Source organism: Leptidea sinapis, chromosome Z (genome assembly GCF_905404315.1).
Source record: "Leptidea sinapis chromosome Z, ilLepSina1.1, whole genome shotgun sequence".
In the NCBI taxonomy this organism is placed as follows: domain Eukaryota; kingdom Metazoa; phylum Arthropoda; class Insecta; order Lepidoptera; family Pieridae; genus Leptidea; species Leptidea sinapis.
Window position 1 is genome coordinate 2477936 of NC_066312.1, and position 22401 is coordinate 2500336.

Genomic DNA, 22401 nt, shown 5'->3' on the forward strand with positions numbered 1-22401 from the left:
TAGTAAGTACAGGTGTACTGTATTAGAAGTGCGCTGGGCTTGTGTGTACTTTAATAGTGTAAATCCCGCTTTAGATAATATTTCAGTGCAATTCTAAACCATGTCAGTGGGGATTATCGAGAAATGAACAGGGAACTATTAACTAGGCGAGGGAACTCCAAAATCCCGCCAGAGTAAAGCCGTTTAAATTCCCATATGCATCTACTCGGCAACTATTTCTCCTTCAAGCTTATGATGCTAATTAATTCGCTTCGGTCGAATGTCAGAAATAATTTACCTAATCTACGGACCTCGATAGAGTTTGGAACGGAAATAGTTGGAATATGTTCTATATAATTTATATCATTATTATCTTCTTATCAAAGTGAACTCTACGACTCTAACAATAAGGGACGGTTCCTATATTCTATGTAGGCGTATGTCACTCCGCGCTTTAGTTAAAAAAATATAACAATGGTTGCGCTGAAACCTCGAGGTAGACATGTAGCTATGGTTATCAATCACTGAGGCGTACGTGCCGCTTTTATTCCAGTCATACTAGGCACATATATTTCTTTCTTTGATGTGAGTAAAAGTCTTCTCAAACATGGAGAAGTATGAAAAAATCTAAGACAAACTAAAGAAACCTAAACATTTCACATTACACCGAGGTACCTAATTAAGCAAAATAAGTAAGTACATAATTATTTCTACTGTATTGTGCAAGTTGTAAGCTTTGGGTTTTAAGGAAATGGCGCCGCAACGACCGCCGTGCGTAATATAATTTGACAATGTATCATTACTTCACTGCATTTATTTATTTTTTTATATAAGAGGGGGCAAACTGGCAAGAGGCTCACGGGATGGGGAGAGGTGAGGCAACCGCCCATGGACATCCGTAATAACAGGTATCAAGAAATGCGTTGCCAGCCTTTAAGGTGGGAGTAAGCTTTTTTCTTGAAGGTCCCTAAGTCGTATCTGTTGGGGAAAACCGCAGCCGGTAATTGATTACACAAAGTGGAAATTTCTTGCAAAAACGCGCGGTTGTGGAATGCAAGACGTCAACGTGATGCGGGTGGTACAAAAATTAAGGAACTAAGCTTATAAAATGAATCTTATTAACAGCCGCATATAGTAGCTATTCCTTTGAAAGGTGTTATTGAGTGAATATCCTGCTCTTTTTTCTGTGTTCTACAGTGTCTTTCTTCTTAGTTCTGGTTAAAATCGACTTTTGCAAACGCTTACGATTACATTGCTCAAAAAGCTGTGGTATTCAATAGTAATGTTGTTAATTAAAAACATTACCATTATTATCGGCTGAACTAACATAGATATATGTATATTGTAGAAAATGAAGGGAAAGAGGATGATTAACTAGCCATTGTGTCATTTGTCTTAGAAACTTATTTTAGTTTTATAACATTTGTCTTAATGTATACAGTTTGTGAATTTAAATTCCTTTTTGGTCTTATATTCTAGAATCCATATAGATAGGTATAAATAACACATGTATATATCTTATTATTTAAAATTGATAATGTGATGAAAAAATGAAAGGGGAACATGGACATATCGCTTTATGCGGGTTGGGAATGCTAAATGAGCCATTTTATTTCCTACGGTTATACTACGAAAATTAATGAACCGATTAGAATAATCATAAGAATCAGCGTGGTGTTTCGGAGAAGGTTTTAGTACATGATATGTTGGTGATTACTTCTCCAGAAACTATATTTTTTTGAGCTAGAAGTACCTATTTTATATTCGCAAAACAGATAATTAAGTCAATAACATTTCATTACTTATGATAATCCTTACAATAAGCGGGCGGCCTATTACCAAAATTTAAATACGAAGTTTCGGCTGACGAATTGTACATTTTCATATTACGAAAGTATTTCGGATCCGAATATCGATACGAAGTTCGCGATTAGACATTTTGTCTTTCGTTTACCTTATTTCCAAATTCACTTGACATTATTATGATCGTAATTACAACTTCGCTTTATATGGTTATGTCTATGGTTCCGATACGAAATCTGTCCGCACTATTCGGTTTCGAAGTACTTTCGTAATAGGATTTAATTCGAAGTCCGTTGTTCTTTCGTTTCGGACCGAAACTTCGGCTTTCGATTTTGGTAATAGACCATAAAACTATATAATTAATAAGCTTACCTATATACGTAGGGCCCCACTTCTCTCATTATAGGTACACCATTTGACAGAACGGTGTCCGGATTTGTAACGTTGAAGATTCTGACTTTGAAGTGAAGAGGAAAAGGTATCTCCTCAAACCTTTCCATCGCTTCCGTGCCATTTCTCAACACGACTTCCTACAAATTTAATATGAAATTAATCTAAACTCTTCATCAACCATCACGTTCATGAACGAACCCCCACACAAACAATAAATACAAGCTCTAAAGTTTGATACATCCAATATACGATAATTTTATATTTATACAGATTATTCTTTATTACTTTTTATGATATAAATAATATTTAAAACGCTTTTAGCTTTTAACACGATTCATATATTCGATGCAGCACTAAAGGTGCAAGACATCAATGTATTATACCACGATATACATACTTATTTAAACATACATAAATGCAAAATGTTTGCATCTACAGGGACTCAAACCCGGAAAGTCTAACATTGTGGGCAGGGTCACTAGCCACTGGGCTATATAGCTCGTCAAATGATGTGAGTCATAACGCATCACAAGAGGCGAAGTGTACCGAGATACGACCCCGACCATATCAGCAGAGTTTGAAGTTAAAAATAACCTTTTTATGTGACTCTGATATTATTATGGTGATCTGTTACAGAATGGTTCTGTTAGTAATATCGACGACCCTAGAACAAAATGCCTTACTAGCATATTGTAAGAGCTAACGTAAAGGACTTTCAGAGAGCAGTTAGTGTAATTCGGGATTCAAGACGCGCCACAAAGTCAATAATTTTATTTGCATAAACATGTTAGATTGATGATACATAAATATTATAAAGTACATGTTTGCCACATTTATGTCGTGCAAATTTTACAAAATACATTTCTAAATCATTACTAACAATAATATCAATTTAACAAAAGATTAGTAGCAGTATTATTTATAATGTTATTATATTATTTTAAAAAATATTCGTCTAATGAATATAAGCAGTTTTTACTAAGGTATATTTTCTAATCTATTTCTAATTCTACTATTTCCATTATTGTATTTCAATGTATCAATTTGTGTGTGCAAATAAAATCCTTTTTAAAGAAACAAATTGATTATTCCCGTATAACAGATCACTTATCATTAAATCACACAATAGTTACTGTTTATCACTAATGACAATCGAGGCAACAACATCGGGCCACGTAGAATTTCGCAAAATTAGGGGAATCCATTCCAATGGCCACACCGAGGAAGCGTTACGTTATTTTCTAACAAATGCGTAAATTAATATCCTTTCTGTATAGTTATTATAAAAGCCTTGATTATGTAATTGAAAGATTTTAACATTTTATGATTTTGACATTTTAAGATTCAATTTAGATTGGGTGAGTCACCAGGCGGCTCCAAAACTTGGAAAGCCAATTGCAATCCTTATTGGAATTTCTGGTCACTACACATCCTGAGAGTTACCAAGTCTCTGTCTCAGCTTGGGAAGTCTGCATCAAACTGCATGGTTGTGAAGTAACTATCCACAAAGGATGTCACAAAATCAACATAAAAAAACGGAAATCTAAATAAAAGGCCGACAATGCGATATCTATGATATTGCATTAAGTGTAGGCGGTGGTGATGCTGTAAGCTAGTCCTCCTCTACCATGAAAAAGAATGAAGGTGTCGGAGGTGAAGACACATCCGTTAACGGTTGACATGAAAAAATAATTATCTAACTTTAGCCAAATTAAAGAACATTTTAAGTATAAAAATCAAGGATTTTTCACTATCAAAAGGTTGCGTTAATTACTTAACATAACCATTCTACTGAATGCCTACTTCCTTTATTGACTGTAAAATGAATTTGGCAAAAAACATCTTAAACTACCTATAGAAGTTACACTATGTCTTACAGACATAAAGAAAAATATAAGATGCATTGCTTTGTGTTTTTCTAAAGAACTTTCAAATACAGTTATGTGATATTACAAGGTACCAGCATCTTAAATAAATAACAAACCATAAATCACGTCCTCCTCCCAGTAAATTAACGTGTACTAAATCCGTCAATGCCTTAATTTGCGACGATCCTGCTATATTTCACTAGCTTCTTTCAGCCACACCTAAGCCATTCATATAAGCTCTCTTATTTATGAAACTCTTGGCTAAGCTTATTATTAATATATTATTCTAATATATAAGCATAGGTTGACAAACCATATATAATTTGGTAATGGAGCTAATAAAGCAACACGACATTAACATTAATATTTTATCTAGCTGTATATATAACTTAAAGTTTATGGAAGAATTATATACAAAAGTACATCGAGGAAATGGCAAACTGTGGTTCCAAACACACACAATATAACTAAAACAAAACTTCGAAATATCGCGCATGGTTACAGTTCCATATCGATACATCCAGTTTGTAATATTTATTTGCATGATTGCGCCTCAAAGGAAATTATCACAAGTGAATAAATAGGCATATCAGTTGCAGCACTATAAATATAAAAAATAATAAAATATTCATTCTTTTGAAACAATATTTTGATACATTTATACACATCAATATACCAAAATCAAAGTTACAAATAAATTTGTACTCACGTTCAATATAAACGTATCGACGATGCCAGGTACAAATACAAAACTAATAACACTGCTAGCAACTACAAGTATAACACCTAATACGGTACTTGTTATACCACATGTTATAAGCGAACACATTTTCCTATTTTCTATATAAAATGAGCGGGATTAACACCCGACGCTGAAATGGTTATAAAAGATACTACTATAATTTTCATTCAATGCTTTAATTGTTGATAATGACATCTTTTTTATATCTGATTACGGTTATTCAATACTTATAGTAATTAGCTCAGGTATTTATCTAGAATCTAGATAATATTTTTATTTGATTTTACTTCATGCTCAAATTGTATTTGATACAAGCTCATAATAACGTGGAGAAAAATAATCAATACTTTCATTCAAATAAATGCGATCTATATCTAGACTGACCATAAGATTCATTTCGTATAAAATGAATTTAATTGTGTCAGCTTAATAAAAATTATTTTTAATTAGTAAAGTCTCAGCAATTAATAAAAAAGATTTCTATTCGAAATGACAGACGTACAGCACAGTAGACATAAGTACCTATGGCTTTAATGCAGCAAGCCTGTCTGTTCACGAATTTAGGCTATGCACTGTTTCCATGGGAAATTTAGTCACTGCTTATAGCAGACTATGTAAAAGTGAACAAAATTTGTACTCAAACTGTCTTATTAATAAACGCAGATTACAAATAAAGTTTTTAAATCTTTGTAAAGACAAAGAATTATAGATTAAAGATACATAATTATTACATGACAGAGAGAAGTAGTTTTAAGGCGACACTAAATGCCAGCGACCTTTAGCGATATGAGTTCACCGCTGCCGGCCCGCCATCTGTATAACAATGCCAATATTTTCAAAATTCTTGCGTGGAAAACAGTTTATATGCTTACAATTCTCGTTATTCACTACTTATCTGAATAAATGAACCTACACAACAAAGTACAAGCTATAAGAATAACTTTTATGAGAGAAGTACTAAAAAAATGCGTCACGCCATGTCAAAAAACTTGTTTAACTTCAAAGAAAAGTGGTAGTTCATAAAGGCTCGGCAGTGTTAACTACATATAACCAACAGCAAGCATTAGCAACCTACAAATAAGACTTCAAGATATGTGTAACAGGATTAAGTAGTGTTCATAGCTCGAAATGCTATACTTTCACCACAAAACTTGTCTAAAACACCATGTTTGCGTGTTTTCTGCTTACTCTTCGCCTTAAACTTGGAGTAACTTTACGTTGCATTCATTAATAAGATAGAAACTGTGTTATTAAAAAAGGCGAACCAAATTTAAAACTTTTTGTCTTTATCTTACCTTTGTTACAATAGAATTACATGACAGGGAGAAGTAATTTAAAGCTGGGGATAATTTTACATCGCGTTTATTAATAAGATAGATTGGGATTAAGATCTGGGCGAGACGAGGGCATTAAAACTCCCAATAAAATCTGAATCGTTGACTTCCAGCTAAGCGTAGGTAGTTCCTGCTTTTAGACCACGATCTGGCGGTCTCTTAAGAATTTCTCACTTCTTTTTCATAAAAATGAAATTGTGGGACTCAGTGTTATAAGACACCCTCCAAACCATGACTGTTGCAATATAATGATGATGATGCACTTTTCTGCCTACTTGTGATGCTTCTTTGGAACACTGTCATTTTGCTTGTTGAAATGATGTACCGCGTACCGTGATAGTATGCATTTAATCCAGCCATTCTAACTGTAGGTATTGTTTTAGGGCATGTCCTGTATATCAACTAGCACCAAGCTTCAGTTATTTTTGATGATACACGAAAGAGTCCTAATAGGAACTTCTTTACTCGCGATATTTTTTTTTTCTTAGGATCTAGGCGAATTATGGCTTTAACCACCCCGATCTTTTATGGTCTCCGACAGAGGATGTGTATATCGATGGCACGATACACGAACATCCGATTGATATATACGTGGATACGTATCTTGAGGATCTGTCACGGCTCCCATGCTCACAAGGTTTTTTTTTATGAAAATAAGGGACGAGACGAGCAGAATGATTCAGCTGGTGGTAATAGATACGCCCTGTCCATTACAATGCAGCGCCGCTCAGGATTCTTGAAAATCCCCAAAAATTCTTAGCGGCACTACAGCTGCGCTCGTCACTTTGAGACATAAGATGTTAAGTCTCATTTGCCCAGTAATTTCACTAGCTACGGCGCCCTTCAGAATGAAACACGGTAATGCTTACACATTACTGCTTCACGACAGAAACAGGCGCCGTTGTAACCATAATCTAGCCGGCTTCCTGTGCAAAGTAGCCACTGGTAAAAGCTTCGTACTAACTTCGGCAGTATACTCGCTAAGTACAAGGAAATCACTGCAATTCTGTTTTCTTTAATACCCTATTCCAATATCTTCGAAATTGTGAAAGGACGGGAAATGATTCTAAATTAGAAGAATAAAAAATTAAGGTTTTAAGTTGAATCTATTCATGGCCAGACTAGTTATAGTTATATATAAATATCTATCTGAATACGTATGTCTGTCTACGTATGTTTCTATGGACTCTACCAATGCACCGAAATTCAATCCGTTAAAGTCAAAGTATGTGATAATAACAGTCAGTGATAAAAATAAGGCTCACACTTCACTGGTATTTAATACCTACTAACGCAACCAACGGTTACCAAATTACCCGTAAGTCTGTCTGTCAGCGGTCTGTATCCGACAAACCGCGGCAGTAAGAAATAAGACTATGAAAATGTTCCTCAAAGAACAAGGGTTTCAATATGTTAATTTATAAATTAAATTTATTCATATATTCCATTGGAAGTATGAAATATTTGCATCACGTCTTAATTTATACGACAATTATGTCACATCTCATGAGTTCACTTCGCACATCTGAAATGCCATGTAAATAGATTGTTAAGTGAAGCAAAAGCTTATTCTTTAGAAGACTAAAAGGTCAAGCGAAAATTGACACTTTATTTTTATAAACGATAGCAAGATTTTATCCGACACTCAGAATACGTATTTGTTAAATTATAGTTTTGCTCTTCATCCTGACTTGCACAAAATAACTTATATATAAAAATGAATTGCTGTTCGTTAGTCTCGATAAAACTCGAGAATGGCTGGACCGATTTGGCTAGTTTTGGTCTTGAATTATTTGTGGAGGTCCAGAGCAGGTTTAAAAGGTGAATAAATATGAAAATGCACGGAATTAAATAAATCAACAACTTTGTTTTTCCTTTGATGTGTCCCCCGTCGTTCGGAAGTCAAATTAAAATAGTAGTTTAAAATGAATAACTAATTAGAATCTTTATATCTATTTAATTTTATCAGGAGGTAACAAAAAACAAACTTTAATTTAATTATTGATTTTTTCTTATACTATATATGGCAATACGTTTGCTGGGTCATCTAGTAACTTATAAAGTTTTAGAGTGAAAAAAGATTTTTCTAGATTGAATTGAAATATGATTCCTATACGTAACCTGGAATAACGGTTGACACTCGAAGCTCGTGAATTCCAATACCTATTTCATTCAATTCACATACTTTGTATCTTTATTGCGCATACAAGTGATAGTTAGCGACAAGTCATTATCACTGCGTTCTCATTAAAATATCTTTCGATTTGTTATCTAATAAATATATACAGAAAATGTAATTACAATATGAACTAGCACTCGGTGTAAAGACTTCATATCGCGGGATTAACGATAAAGAAAATATTTTGTAATTAATATAATTATTACGCAGCTTTGTATGTACTTTATTATCCATATTCATTAGTAGGTCATGTTGTACTCCATGAATATTTTCTCAATTCTATAATTTAAGTGAAATTAAATCGACTTTATTTTTCCCTGTGCTTCTCCGGGGCACAAAAACTGAAAAAGAATAGAGAAGTTCCAGGCCCAAGGCTGTCGTAAGAGGCGAATAAGGGCATTTCTGCCGTGAAGCAGTAATTAAACATTATTGTGTTTCAGTCTGAAGGGCGCCGTTTGCTATTCACTACAGTGATAAACCGAATGATTTCTGAGCTGCACTGGATTGTAATGGGCAGGGCGTATCAATTACTATCAACTGAACGGCCTGCTCCTCTCGTCCCTAGATGTCATATAAAAGAATTGTTACCTTATATCTCTGCTGTTTAAGAAATGTATACATAACTCGGCACTTAGTATTAGGCATAGCGTTTTTGTTTTTTCATCATCATTCATCGTGAAGGGTTTCATATTTTTCTATTGTTATTTTTAGTGCTTCTCTAGGTATAGTACAGATGTGTAATGTTTTAAGAATTCTAATCGTGGCAGTGGGCAGAGCCCATAGTTCGACGGACAGATGGCCGGTGGGGCATAAAGTCTTCTAATTGGTAGACCCTCCGCAAGATGGACCGACTATCTGGTCAAGATCGCCGGAATATGTTGGATGAGGGCAGCACAGGACTGATCATCGAGGAATCTTTGGGGGAGGCCTTTGTCCAGAAGTGGATGACTTCCGACTGATACGATGAAGTATATCACGTGTGTTGAAAGCTCAAATTCATATATTTTTCTTCAAAGTAGGATTTTCGCGTTTTCTTTGCTATAAGCAACTCATAACATTAGAATTTTTGATTTAGTTAGTTCAAGCAATCCTGTGCAACCTCCCGGCATAAAAGAAAAGGGACGTCCCTGCCCCACGGGTGTATGACATCTCATGGCGATTAATGGCTATTTGATGTGGAATAGTCATTACGACAAATAGCACACACGGGCACAAACTGAACTGGTTTATTACCAAAATTGCACGGCGTATGCGATAAAACTGTGTTTCGCATAAGGTAGAGTCGATATCCGGCGCTCATCCCCCATACACCACAAAATGATATTTATCTTCCAAGTGACATGGACCCCAGAAACTTCCTCGACAAAGCTTATTTCTCTTTGGCCACGCCAGGCAAGCCGTCATTCTCATCAAGCCCATGATTCCATGAGTAAACTCCAAAAATATATTTTTTTTTTATCTTTGTGGCAAAGTGGACGAAGAACGGCTCGAATCATCGACGATCTCAGCTCTGATTGGCTTGATTATTTTTTTTCGTAGAGATGTGGGCTCTGTCGGCATCTCTTATTGCATATATCTCGGAGAATGTTCAGGTTACTCTAAGAATAATAACCAGCAGCTGTACTTCACCGTCTGACTCAGTGAATTTTGCCGGCGGCTGTATGCCGGAATCGATCCGACTTGGAGACTAACAAATGTAGACCATACTCTGGTTTAACGACATGAGCTGATTTTCACTTTCCACCAGGTAAGACACTTGTCCATTACGCATTCATTGGAATGTCTCATTATTTTATGGAAGAGGAGGACACACGAGCGTACGGGTCACCTGTTGTTAAGTTATCACCGCCGCCCACATTCTCTAGTAACATCAGAGGAATCAAAGGAGCGTTGCAAGCCTAAACTCATGTACACCATATACTTTTATGTGGTATGCGGAAAAAGATGGTGGCAGCACAGTCGCACACTGCGCATACATACAGTTAGTTAACAATATTAGGGAATTAATCATAATAAAACTAATATAATAATAAATAAAACCATCAATTACGACATTAATAATAACTTTATTTAGTAATATAATGTTACGTTAAAGATAAAAAAGACAATGTTATTAAAACAAATGATCTTATAAATTTTATAACTTTATTTAAGAAGAACTTACATAAATGAATAAAAGCTGTTTCTGTGAGATCGAGTTTCAAGTCAAAATTAATTTTTAACAACCATGATAAAAGCAAAACTACTCAACAATTTAATTTATTTGCTGAAAAGCTCTCCATAATATTATATGAAACCAAACATATAGTATTGTGACTTTTTGTCGAAAATATCTAGACGAGATAAGATAATTCAGTGCAAATAAGATAAATAATTATCATGGTTTGGTCACAAACATTGCCAATTGCCAAAGTAGTTTGCAAAATTCGTAATAAATATTCAAATATACCAATTACATACATATAATACACCAAATATACCAAAATAATCAAATCAACATTTAAATAAAAAAAAATCAATGTCATTTGATTCATCTTCCGATCTGTATTGTTCCGGTCTGTTTGTCTTAAGAATACTAGAAAACCAGAACTTAAAAGTGTGAAAAAAAAAATATACCGATTTAAGGCCGGTTTTTAATAAAACATTATCTTTGGTAGCACATACATAGTATATAGACACAAATGAGTTTAACACAGATTGCTACACATCGAACACCAATCAATGTATATAAACATGTATAATATTACGATTGCAAATGTAACGTTCAATTTTAAATGCGATCTCTTACGCTGCATTTGTTAAAACTAGCTGAAACATGGAATACGTTATATCAATACTATCGAATACATAGCCCATAGACGCGAAATGCATAAGATGCATTGATTATATTTGAAAATCAAAATCAAATATTGTTATTCAAAATAGGATTCATAATCACTTATTGAATGTGAAAAACTACCACCCATTCAAAATAGACTGCCTCTGACCTGAGAAGAACGGGCGCAAGAAACTCAGCGGGCTTAAAAAAATAGTTAGTTGCGATTCCTACTAAAGATTGTGCGTACGAGACATTCTCGGATTCTATCTTGTCATTACACCTCAGATAGATGTTACTGGTATCAAAATTACGCCGAAAGTGCGACATTTATTTGGTACAAAAATGTGAGCGGATAACTAATGGAACTTCACATAAGAATGAAGTTCCATTAGTGACGAGGTTAAGCTGACAGCCAATACGTAGGTAATACCTGAGGTTATAGTCTACAAGCCACGTGAGGTGCTAAATCTTTTTAAAAGGCTGTTACCAAGAGACTTTTCAATAGCTGTCTGCGTCCAATTTATTGACTTTGCGTCTTTTAATTTCCTCGTAGGTGTCGTATAGAGCACTATGTGTCAATTAGGGTTCTCCCCAGGCGTTCGGCGTTGTCTCGCGCCTTGTTAGCGAATCGCGAGTATTCTGTGACCGGTAACACAATAAGATCTAAACTCTAACATATACTCCGGTGAATGTCTGGTACTATATTCAGTGCGCGTGACAGCTGACACTCATCAGACTCCTATTGGCTATGTGTTCGACGATTAATATATATTGTTACGCTAACATTTATCTTAAATACTTTAAAGATAAAAAAAAAAACTGAAGTGTAAGTACACCTCGTACGATCAATAAGATATAATCTGTAACCTATTTTACGCAACCTACCAACGTCATAAAACACAAAGCACAAACGTTAAACATTTCAGTTGAAACAGTTATTAATATTTATGCATTGGTTTTTATAAGATAAAAAGAGTCACAAATTAAATTCAATGTTAATTAGTTAAAATTATCTTAACGCGCTAAACGAGGATTCACATCGAAACAGAAAAGCGTTATACAATAATATATCTTGGTTAGCGTTAAATTTGGTACACAATAACAAACATTAAACGTCGACAAATCGAATAAATACAAATGTTTAAAATAGATTACGCCTAACACATGAACATCCAATTGAAAAACATTTTTTTCCCCACTATCTTTACGATGGAAAAGTATTCATAATGTTGTAAATATTTTCCGAGACATATTGTAGAACTCCGCTACACGTAACATTCAATTACTAAGTCGAATTATCTGCACAATATAGTTCTTGCACTTTACACAGGTCTAAAACCGTGGCACTACCAATTTTTCTTTCACGTTTGCCGATTAAAAATATTAACAGACTAATTTTTTGGTCCTCGACTACAATATATTTACACTAACTAACTTTTATTTAAAACGAGAGAACTCACACCCATACCAGCTTACTCAACCCTTGCAGTATCAACTACAACGACATTCTTACCCCAATATATTCATAACATAATATACGTCAACAGATTGATACTACAATCAACAAAATTTAAGCTTTTATTGTTAGTTACATGAGGACTATCCTCCAATAATATTGGAGGCTTATAGAAAACTCATAATATCACGCTGTACCTACATCTCGTAAATAAATATTTAATATTATCGGGAATTAATTCCTTCGTTTACAGTTGTAGTAATGACGTCTTCATACGTTATGAATAAGGGGACCCGCACAATTCAGTCAGACCCTGCGAAATTTCCAATCAGTCTTCAAGATATAATATACAATACAAAGCATGCGTTCGAAAGCAATTAAGCCCTAATATGATGGGCACTTATATATTGGTTAAAATATTTCACTTATAGCTACTAGGCTTAATTATGAATCAATTTGCTGCGAGGCAAAATGATTAATTCGTCCAACATTCTCGAGTGCGGGCCTAATTAACCCTTTGCATATTGCGAGCTACAATAATCAAATTAAGATCGCCCGCACTCGCCACTCGGAACACTCGACAATGTCGATCAAAATATCGTAGTATGAGACCGACCGCCACAGCTTTGTGGGAGCCGCAATTGTATAACAATGCTCTTAAAACACAGTGGCACAAATACATAGCCGTACACACATCGTCAATACACCAAACAACATATAAAGCTAAATACAATTTCTGAATATGCTTCTATATAGCACATATTCAATCTGCAATTGTAAACAAATAAGAAAACACTGGCTTGAACTGTAAGTTGAGAGGAAGTCCAATTGCATTCACTGCGTCCAATCGTTTTCTTTTCGAATTAAAAGCGAACGAACGAACGCCGTGTGACGCCCTGCTGGTCGAGCGTTGAAAATAGACGAACTCGTTGTGACACAAAGAACAAACGAAAATCGAAATAATTAACTCAAGCACGGCGCCTACCGAAAGTAACACACACGGGGATGTGCCCAGTAAATGATAGCAAAGCCAAGCAATATGTTATATTTAAAAGGGGTGCCGTCCCTGTTTCATTAGTGTGCATCGCCCAGGGCAAATTAATATGTTGTCCGCAGTGGCCATACGTAATTGCGTCAAAGCACTGTGTAGTGACATATCAGATGAAATGAAGCAGTTAAGTCAACATAGATGGCCATCTATTTATTATGAAAAAAAAGTTTACTACAGATTACTTTTAATATTTATGATTTTTTTAAGTTATGTTATTAAACTGATATGTGATTTGTTCTGTGAGTACCTATGTGACATATCTAAAGTATAATATTGCACAGAGGCATTGGGCGTAACACACGAATATGAAAGTGATCAATGTATTTGTGTGATCATTGTTTTTCAGACTTTATTTTAAATGTAACGTACAGGGACTATTTCGATACATAAAATAACAACGAATACCGTCGAAATATTAGATAATAAAAACCAACTTATTATACATTGTAAAATAATTAATTTCATTACATATTTCGTACAGGTTAAACGTTTTGAAAGATCTATTGCATATAAAATGTACTGTTACCGTTTCAAGGCTTTACACTTAGGAACTAACACTTATTACAGGACAAGCCACGACAACACACATTAACTGTAGATTACTATATAAAAAGACAAATATGCTTAACATGAAACCTTTAAGTTACGATACAATTTAACGATACACAATAATGTCTCACAGTGTATGTTGATAACACTCGTCAAAAAATTCAAGAGTACGCACACTTTTCGACGGTAAATTATGTAAAGGGTCCAAAAGTCATCATCCCTAACTTACACGTTACGAAGAATGTCCACTTGTGCACTAATTAATTCTAATTAAAGGAGTCTGCTGCTTTCGCAAGCCCACTGACGCCAGAGAAAACGCGATCACTCTTCAAGTCCAATGGATCGGTTACGTACACACGCGACTAAGTATAAGGGTACGAAGGTACAGTGGGAGTTGAACTGGGACAGTTATAGAGTCTAGTCGTACTTGAGTATAGAGTCGATGGAGAAGTCGGGTCTACGGCGCTGGTGCTGTTGGTGCTGCTGTTGCTGCTGCTGTTGTTGTTGTTGTTGTTGGAACTGTTGTTGTTGGAAATGTTGTTGTTGGAAATGTTGTTGTTGGAAATGTTGTTGTTGGAACTGTTGCTGTTGGAACTGTTGTTGATGGAACTGTTGTTGTTGGAACTGTTGTTGTTGAAACTGTTGTTGTAGTTGTAACTGCTGTTGTTGTTGGAACTGTTGTTGTTGGAGCTGTTGTTGTTCGAGCAGTTGTTGCTCTTGCTCCATGTTTATGTATGCTTGGACGGTACGCAACGGGTCGGCTTGGAGACCGGTTACACCGCCGCCCTGCTCATTTCAGCTGGGCGGCTTCGGCTGTACCTCCCGCATTATCAGCTGGTAACACAATAATAACAGTGATGTTAATTCAAGACTTAACATCTTATGTCTCAAGATGACGAGCGCAATTGTAGCGCCGCTCAGAATTTTAGGGTAATTTAATAATCCTGAGCGGCACCGCATTTTAATGGGCCGGGCGTATTAATTACCATTAGCTGAACTACTCGTCTCGTCCCTTATTAAAAAAAAATATGATCAGACTTGAAAAGAACGGGCACAAGTAATTCAGCGGGCATTTTTTTATAAACAGAATTTTCATTACAATATAATTTATTAATTTAATATGGAAGTCATTCGCTCCTTTTCAAAGGTCTGGTATCATTAAGAAAGACATTAATGTTAAAATAACCCTTATCACATTAAAGTTCTTTAATAATTCTTTTTATATTTTCGGGTATATCATTTGTAAAAAGCATATACATCGCCTATCAAAACTTACTCGACTTAATACAGACACAACAGGTTTATGCTTTTTCCTGGTGTAAAGTGCTGTAATGGTTCTTCAGATGTTAACATCAAATGTTTTGTATTAAAATTACTATCAAGGCTTTCTTATCATCTAAATAATCCTGTGGATGGAACAGAATAATATTAAAATTGCGATACTAAACTTGTTGAAGAAGGGAAAATTGTTGAAGAAAAATTGAAGTTGTATGCATTTTTCAATGCCGAGTGATAATCAAATAAAAATAAAATATAAAAAAAATATTTAGGGGTGGGTCCGCCCTTATCATTTATATGAAAAATAGATGTTGGCCGATTCTCAGACCTACCCGATATTCACACAAAATTTCAAACAAATAGATTCAGCCCTTTCGGAGTAGTAACTTGGAAACAAACAACGGGATACGAGAATTTTATACATAAAAAGGCATAAAAGGCATTTATTTTCTCAAAATTGATTCCTTTAGAATTCTTTTTGATGTCATTCTAATAATATTCTATAAGATATACAGATCAACGTCTGTCGGGTCCGATAGTATATTATATAGTTGTAGGTTAGTTAGATACATTTATTGCATCTGTCGTTTTCACCAAGGCTAGAATAGGCCAGTAACAGCTGGTTTGTCTTTATCACATGTCATAAATTAATTTACATTTAATGGACATATACCAAATTTTCAAATATATATTAATATGATTGTAAGGCGATATTTGAAAATGTTTAAATATCATAGGTCTAAGTGACCATCTTGATCTCATGTCAATGTAATCTAAAGACGAATACAGACCTAGTCGACATTAATTGATGGCACATCATAGCCTCAAAACTAAATTATATCATAACAAGGGCACGTTTTCAATGAAAGTATCGCGAGCTATATACTTCAACAAAATAAGGTAGTTTACAATAGAAACCCTAAGAAATTTGATAGAGAATAAATTTTAATTTTAATATACTTCGTTGGAAGAATTTACAGTAGAATAGCAAATATTAAAATTAGTTTTGTTATGTGCGGGAATCGAGCCCGTGATATCCCGACCGTCCGAGCGCTCTTCCACTGAGCCAACCGTTCGAGTGACGCATAGATATGATATGTCTTGTTCAACTCTGATTTGTCACTTGTATTTTTTAACAAATTGATTAGTATTGTTGTCATATCTGTAAATTTATAATTGATTGGTTACCTGGTGTGGTCGGTCTGCGAGGTTTTCAGGAGCGCGAACTGGGGGCGGAGGTCTCACCTGAGCGGTAGCCTCCCGAGGACACCGGGCCGGCTCTGGGGGCCCGCTCGGAACTGCACAACGTTCTTACATTAACTTTATCATTAAGATTAATTGATATTTTGTGCTCGTCATTTGGAATGTTCATTTCATATAAGTATTTGAAAAGTAATACGATAACATTATTCAAAACTTCTATTTTAATTTTTAATGTACTTTTTTCAATCTTGATTGTGTTTATTAATTTTTAAGCTTCTTATATCATAGAATAATTAATGTAAATCTTATATAGCTTAACTATCTCAAGATTGGAAATAATTTGTGGTTGACAGTGCTGGTGATACTATCGACAAAATTGAAACGTGACCCACCCTAATGTTATTTTCCTACAGACATAATAATCAAGTAGGTCGAAATTAGCTTGAAATATGATTATAATAGACACTTACAGTTCACCAATTGTTGTACAAGATTTTTCGTACAAATATAAACCTTACTGTTTTTAAGATTTTAAAATAATTATCAGCAACATGAGTCATGAATTAATTTTGTCGGGAAATAGAATGTTTATTGCTCTCAATGATACTATAGGACCTAGGTTATAAATAGCGCGAATAGCCCTCTTCTGCAGCACAAGAATGGTATTAATATCGGTACCATTGCGCCATAGATAATTAGCGCAATCCTGTTAAAAAAAACTATATTAATGTGTATAAAGAATTTAATTTGAAAGTTCGATAGGCTTAAAACACGTTTTAAGTAATATATAGCTTCTTCTTTAATAAGAACTTTATTATAAATAAGGCGGTGAACATATATAAGTACTATTAATCAATGTTTATCCAATTTTCGTTTAGTTCTATACTGATGCCTTGTAACTAAGTATTTGTAAGCATTTTTTTTTTGTTTGTATGTGATTTTTTTAAGTAAATAAGTAACACAAATTGCCTTCGCTGAGCTTGTTGAATCTAGTTCTATTGCAAAGGCGTAGATGATTTTGACTTGACTTTGCATAAATAGTAATCTTATTAATGGGACTTGTTGAACTTAATCGAATTAAGTAGCATTTGTTGGATTGTGTTATACACATTAAAAAGAAATAATGAAATAAATAGCAATTGAAAGCATTATTTTAAGCAAGTACTCCGATACACTGTTATTTTCCTAAATTATAAGAGATAATGCTATCGCGCACCACATATCGATATCAGATTTAATTACATTAAACTGTTACAATCGGATTAAAGAATTAAAATTTTCTAATCACTGTGTTTTTAAGAATTCTCGCTACGTTACCGAATATTTCAAGAATAAAGCTGCGAGTAGAAGGAATCTTGTGATAAACATCGCCAAATTATTTTTATGGAAGAGGTTGATAAACGAGCATGTTACACCTGATGATAAGGTATCATCGGACCTCGCACCAGATGGTATCTGGCAATTCCATAGGATTCATACTAGCGCGAGCGTTGTCGGCCTTTTAAATATCCACCTAGATACATCAAACAAGAAAATGTTATTTTTGTTGTTGGAAATTAGTTTACTGTTAGCCGCACAGTGGATTTGGTTGAACATGAAGTAAGTTCTCTGTAAGCCGCATCGTGGATTTGGTTGAACATGGAAGTAAGTTCTCTGTGAGCTACACTGTGGATTTGGTTGAACATGGAAGTTAGTACTCTGTGAGCCACACTGTGGATTTGGTTGAACATGGAAGTAAGTTCTGTGTGAGCCACACTGTGGATTTGGTTAAATATGGAAGTAAGTTCTCTGTAAGCCGCACCGTGGATTTGGTTGAACATGGAAGTAAGTTCTCTGTGAGCTACACTGTGGATTTGGTTGAACATGGAAGTTAGTACTCTGTGAGCCACACTGTGGATTTGGTTGAACATGGAAGTAAGTTCTGTGTGAGCCACACTGTGGATTTGGTTAAATATGGAAGTAAGTTCTCTGTAAGCCGCACCGTGGATTTGGTTGAACATGGAAGTAAGTTCTCTGTGAGCTACACTGTGGATTTGGTTGAACATGGAAGTTAGTACTCTGTGAGCCACACTGTGGATTTGTTTAAACATGGAAGTAAGTTCTCGGTGAGCCACACTGTGGATTTGGTTGATCATGGAAGTAAGTTCTCTGTGAGCCACACTGTGGATTTGGTTGAACATGGAAGTAAGTTCTCTGTAAGCCGCACTGTGGATTTGGTTGAACATGGAAGTAAGTTCTCTGTGAGCCACACTGTGGATTTGGTTGAACATGGAAGTAAGTTCTCTGTAAGCCACACTGTGGATTTGGTTGAACATGGAAGTAAGTTCTCTGTAAGCCGCATCGTGGATTTGGTTGAACATGGAAGTAAGTTCTGTGTGAGCCACACTGTGGATTTGGTTAAATATGGAAGTAAGTTCTCTGTAAGCCGCACCGTGGATTTGGTTGAACATGGAAGTAAGTTCTCTGTGAGCTACACTGTGGATTTGGTTGAACATGGAAGTTAGTACTCTGTGAGCCACACTGTGGATTTGGTTGAACATGGAAGTAAGTTCTGTGTGAGCCACACTGTGGATTTGGTTGAACATGGAAGTAAGTTCTCTGTAAGCTGCACTGTGGATTTGGTTGAACATGGAAGTAAGTTCTCTGTAAGCCGCACTGGATTTGGTTGAACGTGGAAGTAAGTTCTATGGAAGCCGCCCTGTGGATTTGGTTGATCATGGAAGTAACTTGTCTGTGAGCCACAATGTGGATTTGGTTGTGTGTGGAAGTAAGTTGTCTGTGAGCCACACTGTGGATTTGGTTTGTGTGTGGAAGTAAGCTCTATCGAAGCCGTACTGTGGATATGGTTGAACGTTGAAATAAGTTCTCTGTAAGCCGCTATGTGAGAGAGCCTGCCGACTTCTGTAAAAAAAAACAATATATAATCTTAATAAATAAATTAATGAGCAATTTATTTAAAAAATGGAGCACAATCGAGCCTGCTGTCATGTCATCGTGTCACGTTGTTTGTCCGCGATGGAGTGCAGTTTAGTCAAACTTGAGAGATAGGATAGCTTTTAATTCGATTTAGGACCCATAATTACATATTTTAATTTCCAATATTTTCTATGAGAGAATTTATTGACGCACGGTTTGATAGTTGTGCTCTGAAACTATTTCATTTTAACAACAGGCAGCATATTTTATTGTTATGAAATATTATTGACATTTCATAAAAAACAGTACTTTATTAATTATTATGTACAGAACAACGTCTGTCGGGTCAGCTATTATATTATAAGTATTATTATATATATAAGCCGATAATTTTCACAAACTTTTATAACACTTAAAGTTGCTCAAGTAAAAATTTTATTGGTCCAGTTTTATCCAAAAAAAAACATTTAAGATTCCTTTTCACATCAGGTCTTTTTTGATGACGAAAGCGTCAACCTTCATTTTTTCGCGATTAATTTTGCTTCTTTCTAGGATTTGGATGAATTTTAGTATTAACAGCCTTTTTTGATTTTCCACAGAGGCCATTTTCGTACATCATACTATAAATACCTATCTATTAAAGAGTCTTTAAAATGACCGACGACAACGTAAATATTTTTATATGTAACTATGTTTATATGTGTTTTCTGTCGCTGTCGTATGATTATCGTGTGTGATGACGTGAGTGACATACTTCCTAAATCACTCCTGACCAAGACGTGGTTCGTTGGTTGGTTTATATTTGGATTTTTAGCCTCTTGCCTCTTGCCCAGAATCTGTGTTACGTTGGCTAATTCCTTCACAGTCCTTGCTCTTAAAGATTAAAGTTTATGTTCGTTATAGTTAATCTTCTATGTCTCTAGTTAGTATATTAATGAAACTCATTTACCACAAAATAAATAATTTAACACTTACGTTAATACTCGCCACCAGGTACAGCGTATCCACACTTACTTTATGCGTCCGTAACACCTGAGCGCAAACTGGACGAAAATGCAGCAGCTGGGATGGGGATTCCTTTGGAGATAGTGAGTGCGGCAACGTCGCAAAATTCGTTTTAAAAAAAAATTTGCATAATGTACGACTGGGCGTAAAAAATGTTAATGATGCATGCCATGATTTTGGAGATCAGAGAGGTATAGCAATAATAGGCCAATTTTTGAATAGTTTAATATGTAATTATTCAGTTATGTCCTGTAGAAAAAAAATTAACATATTTACGATCTCGTTAACTATTCTATATTTTTGTAAATTAATAATAACTCGTAATATTGAAAGATAATTTTTACTATCATAGATGACAGTGGTTTCGTAATTTATTTCAACAACTTATGTACCTACGTCGAAAAAGTTGGCTAACATTATAGATGTTTAAGTTTAGAATTAATTTGACTGTTACTAAAAAAATTGATAGATTTCACTTCATCAGGCCAAGTTAATGACCTTAAACAGGTATATTCTTATATTTCTAAATAATAAATGGAACAATAAAATAAAACTGATATAATATTACAGTGAATTAAATTAAGGTCAGGTATTATCTAATACTGCCTCTGGTTTTTTAATAATTGAACGTTCCGTGTTTACGCACATTCGTGCCGTACCGGAGTCGTTGTTGAATGACCATTTCTCTTATCTTTATTCTTTAATAAATTGATACATCCGCTGGAACGTCCATACTATTTGTTCACGTTCGTTCGCTAGCGTTGACTTTCGATTTTTGGGCCTGTAGAGGAAATTCGACGAGCTTGCTGTCTCTTTCGTTATCTTTTTTCGCCTATTTTTGTGAGTGGATTACGCGCTCTCAGACAGTTGAGAGCACACAGTTGTTGACCCACGCACACACAGCTTACCGCCGTCACAGCGTTATGTACAAAGACTCTATCTTCCTTTTTACGTATCTTTCCTCCACTCAAGACGAGTTCAAGTCTCGAAAGGTTCAGTCAAACCCAATTTACTAGCTAGCTACTGTTGGTTAGTACAGTTAGTTAGCACTCACTCAAATGAATCTAAAAGCAAGCGAACCTCTATTTAACAAGCATTGTTAGGAATTACTTGGTACAACGAATATTTGGTAAGCCTCTTCACTTTTTTATATCAAGGTTCACTTCACTGTATTAAGTGAGGCAGTTTTCTGGAATTCTGTACCAATTTCTATGCCGGCCATTTTGAAAATTGCCATCTTGGTTTTAATATTTGTACCTATAGCGGCAATAAGTAATACAGAGTCTGTCAGAGTCATAAGAGCTTTGTTAATACTTCTTAGCCCTTCGGACTTCCGTACTGGACCCTCAGCAGAAAGTGATGTGATGTGACTCACCAGCCGTGAGCGGTATGGCAAGTCTTGCGTTGACCGCCAGCAAATGGTCTCGTCGTTGCAGCAAGTTACCGACGTGTTCTTCAAGGCGCACGTTCTCGGTCCGGAGCTGATGCAGACACGAAAGTAACGAGGCAACTGCACAAACAAACACACAACATCCATCTATAAACTATAAATATTTTAAAATCGTAAATGTATTCAAACACGATGCACTTATTTATGTAAGCGAAGCCCAAAAAATAATATTTGTGTTTGTTTGTGCACGATAACAACAGGAAACGGCTTCATATATTTTACACTGACATATACATTCATCTAAACATATATACCGTGCAACTATCTACATATATATAATTAATTGAAATAAAAATAATTATCATGAAGAACAAAAAACACCAATTAATGTCAAAGTTTTACTTTTAGCATTTACCATCAATGTCGTAGACCAACAT

At 35.1% G+C, this 22401-nt stretch overlaps 2 protein-coding genes across 10 annotated transcripts in view; both read right to left on the minus strand.

Annotated features, from left to right (window-relative positions):
* LOC126978395 (sensory neuron membrane protein 2-like) overlaps positions 1-4904 on the minus strand; it is a 56681-nt gene extending 51777 nt beyond the window's left edge. The window contains exons 1-2 of one of the 2 annotated variants that reach the window (XM_050827165.1): positions 4753-4904; positions 2155-2312 (exon numbers count right to left, since the gene is read on the minus strand). In XM_050827165.1, coding sequence (XP_050683122.1) covers positions 2155-2312; positions 4753-4872 — 278 coding nt within the window. In that variant the 5' untranslated portion in view covers positions 4873-4904. Of the gene's footprint in view, positions 1-2154; positions 2313-4159; positions 4178-4752 lie in introns of those variants that run through there. The other variant, XM_050827166.1, reaches the window with a different exon arrangement.
* Positions 4905-10344: 5440 nt separating this feature from the next.
* Positions 10345-22401, minus strand: part of LOC126978386 (protein AF-10-like) — a 68391-nt gene continuing 56334 nt past the window's right edge. For 7 of the 8 annotated variants that reach the window (XM_050827154.1, XM_050827152.1, XM_050827153.1 and 4 more), the window contains 3 exons: positions 21950-22084; positions 16639-16748; positions 10345-15006 (listed from right to left, as the gene is read on the minus strand). In XM_050827154.1, the coding sequence (XP_050683111.1) occupies positions 14968-15006; positions 16639-16748; positions 21950-22084 (284 nt within the window). In that variant the 3' untranslated portion in view covers positions 10345-14967. The remainder of the gene's footprint in view (positions 15007-16638; positions 16749-21949; positions 22085-22401) is intronic. The other variant, XM_050827155.1, reaches the window with a different exon arrangement.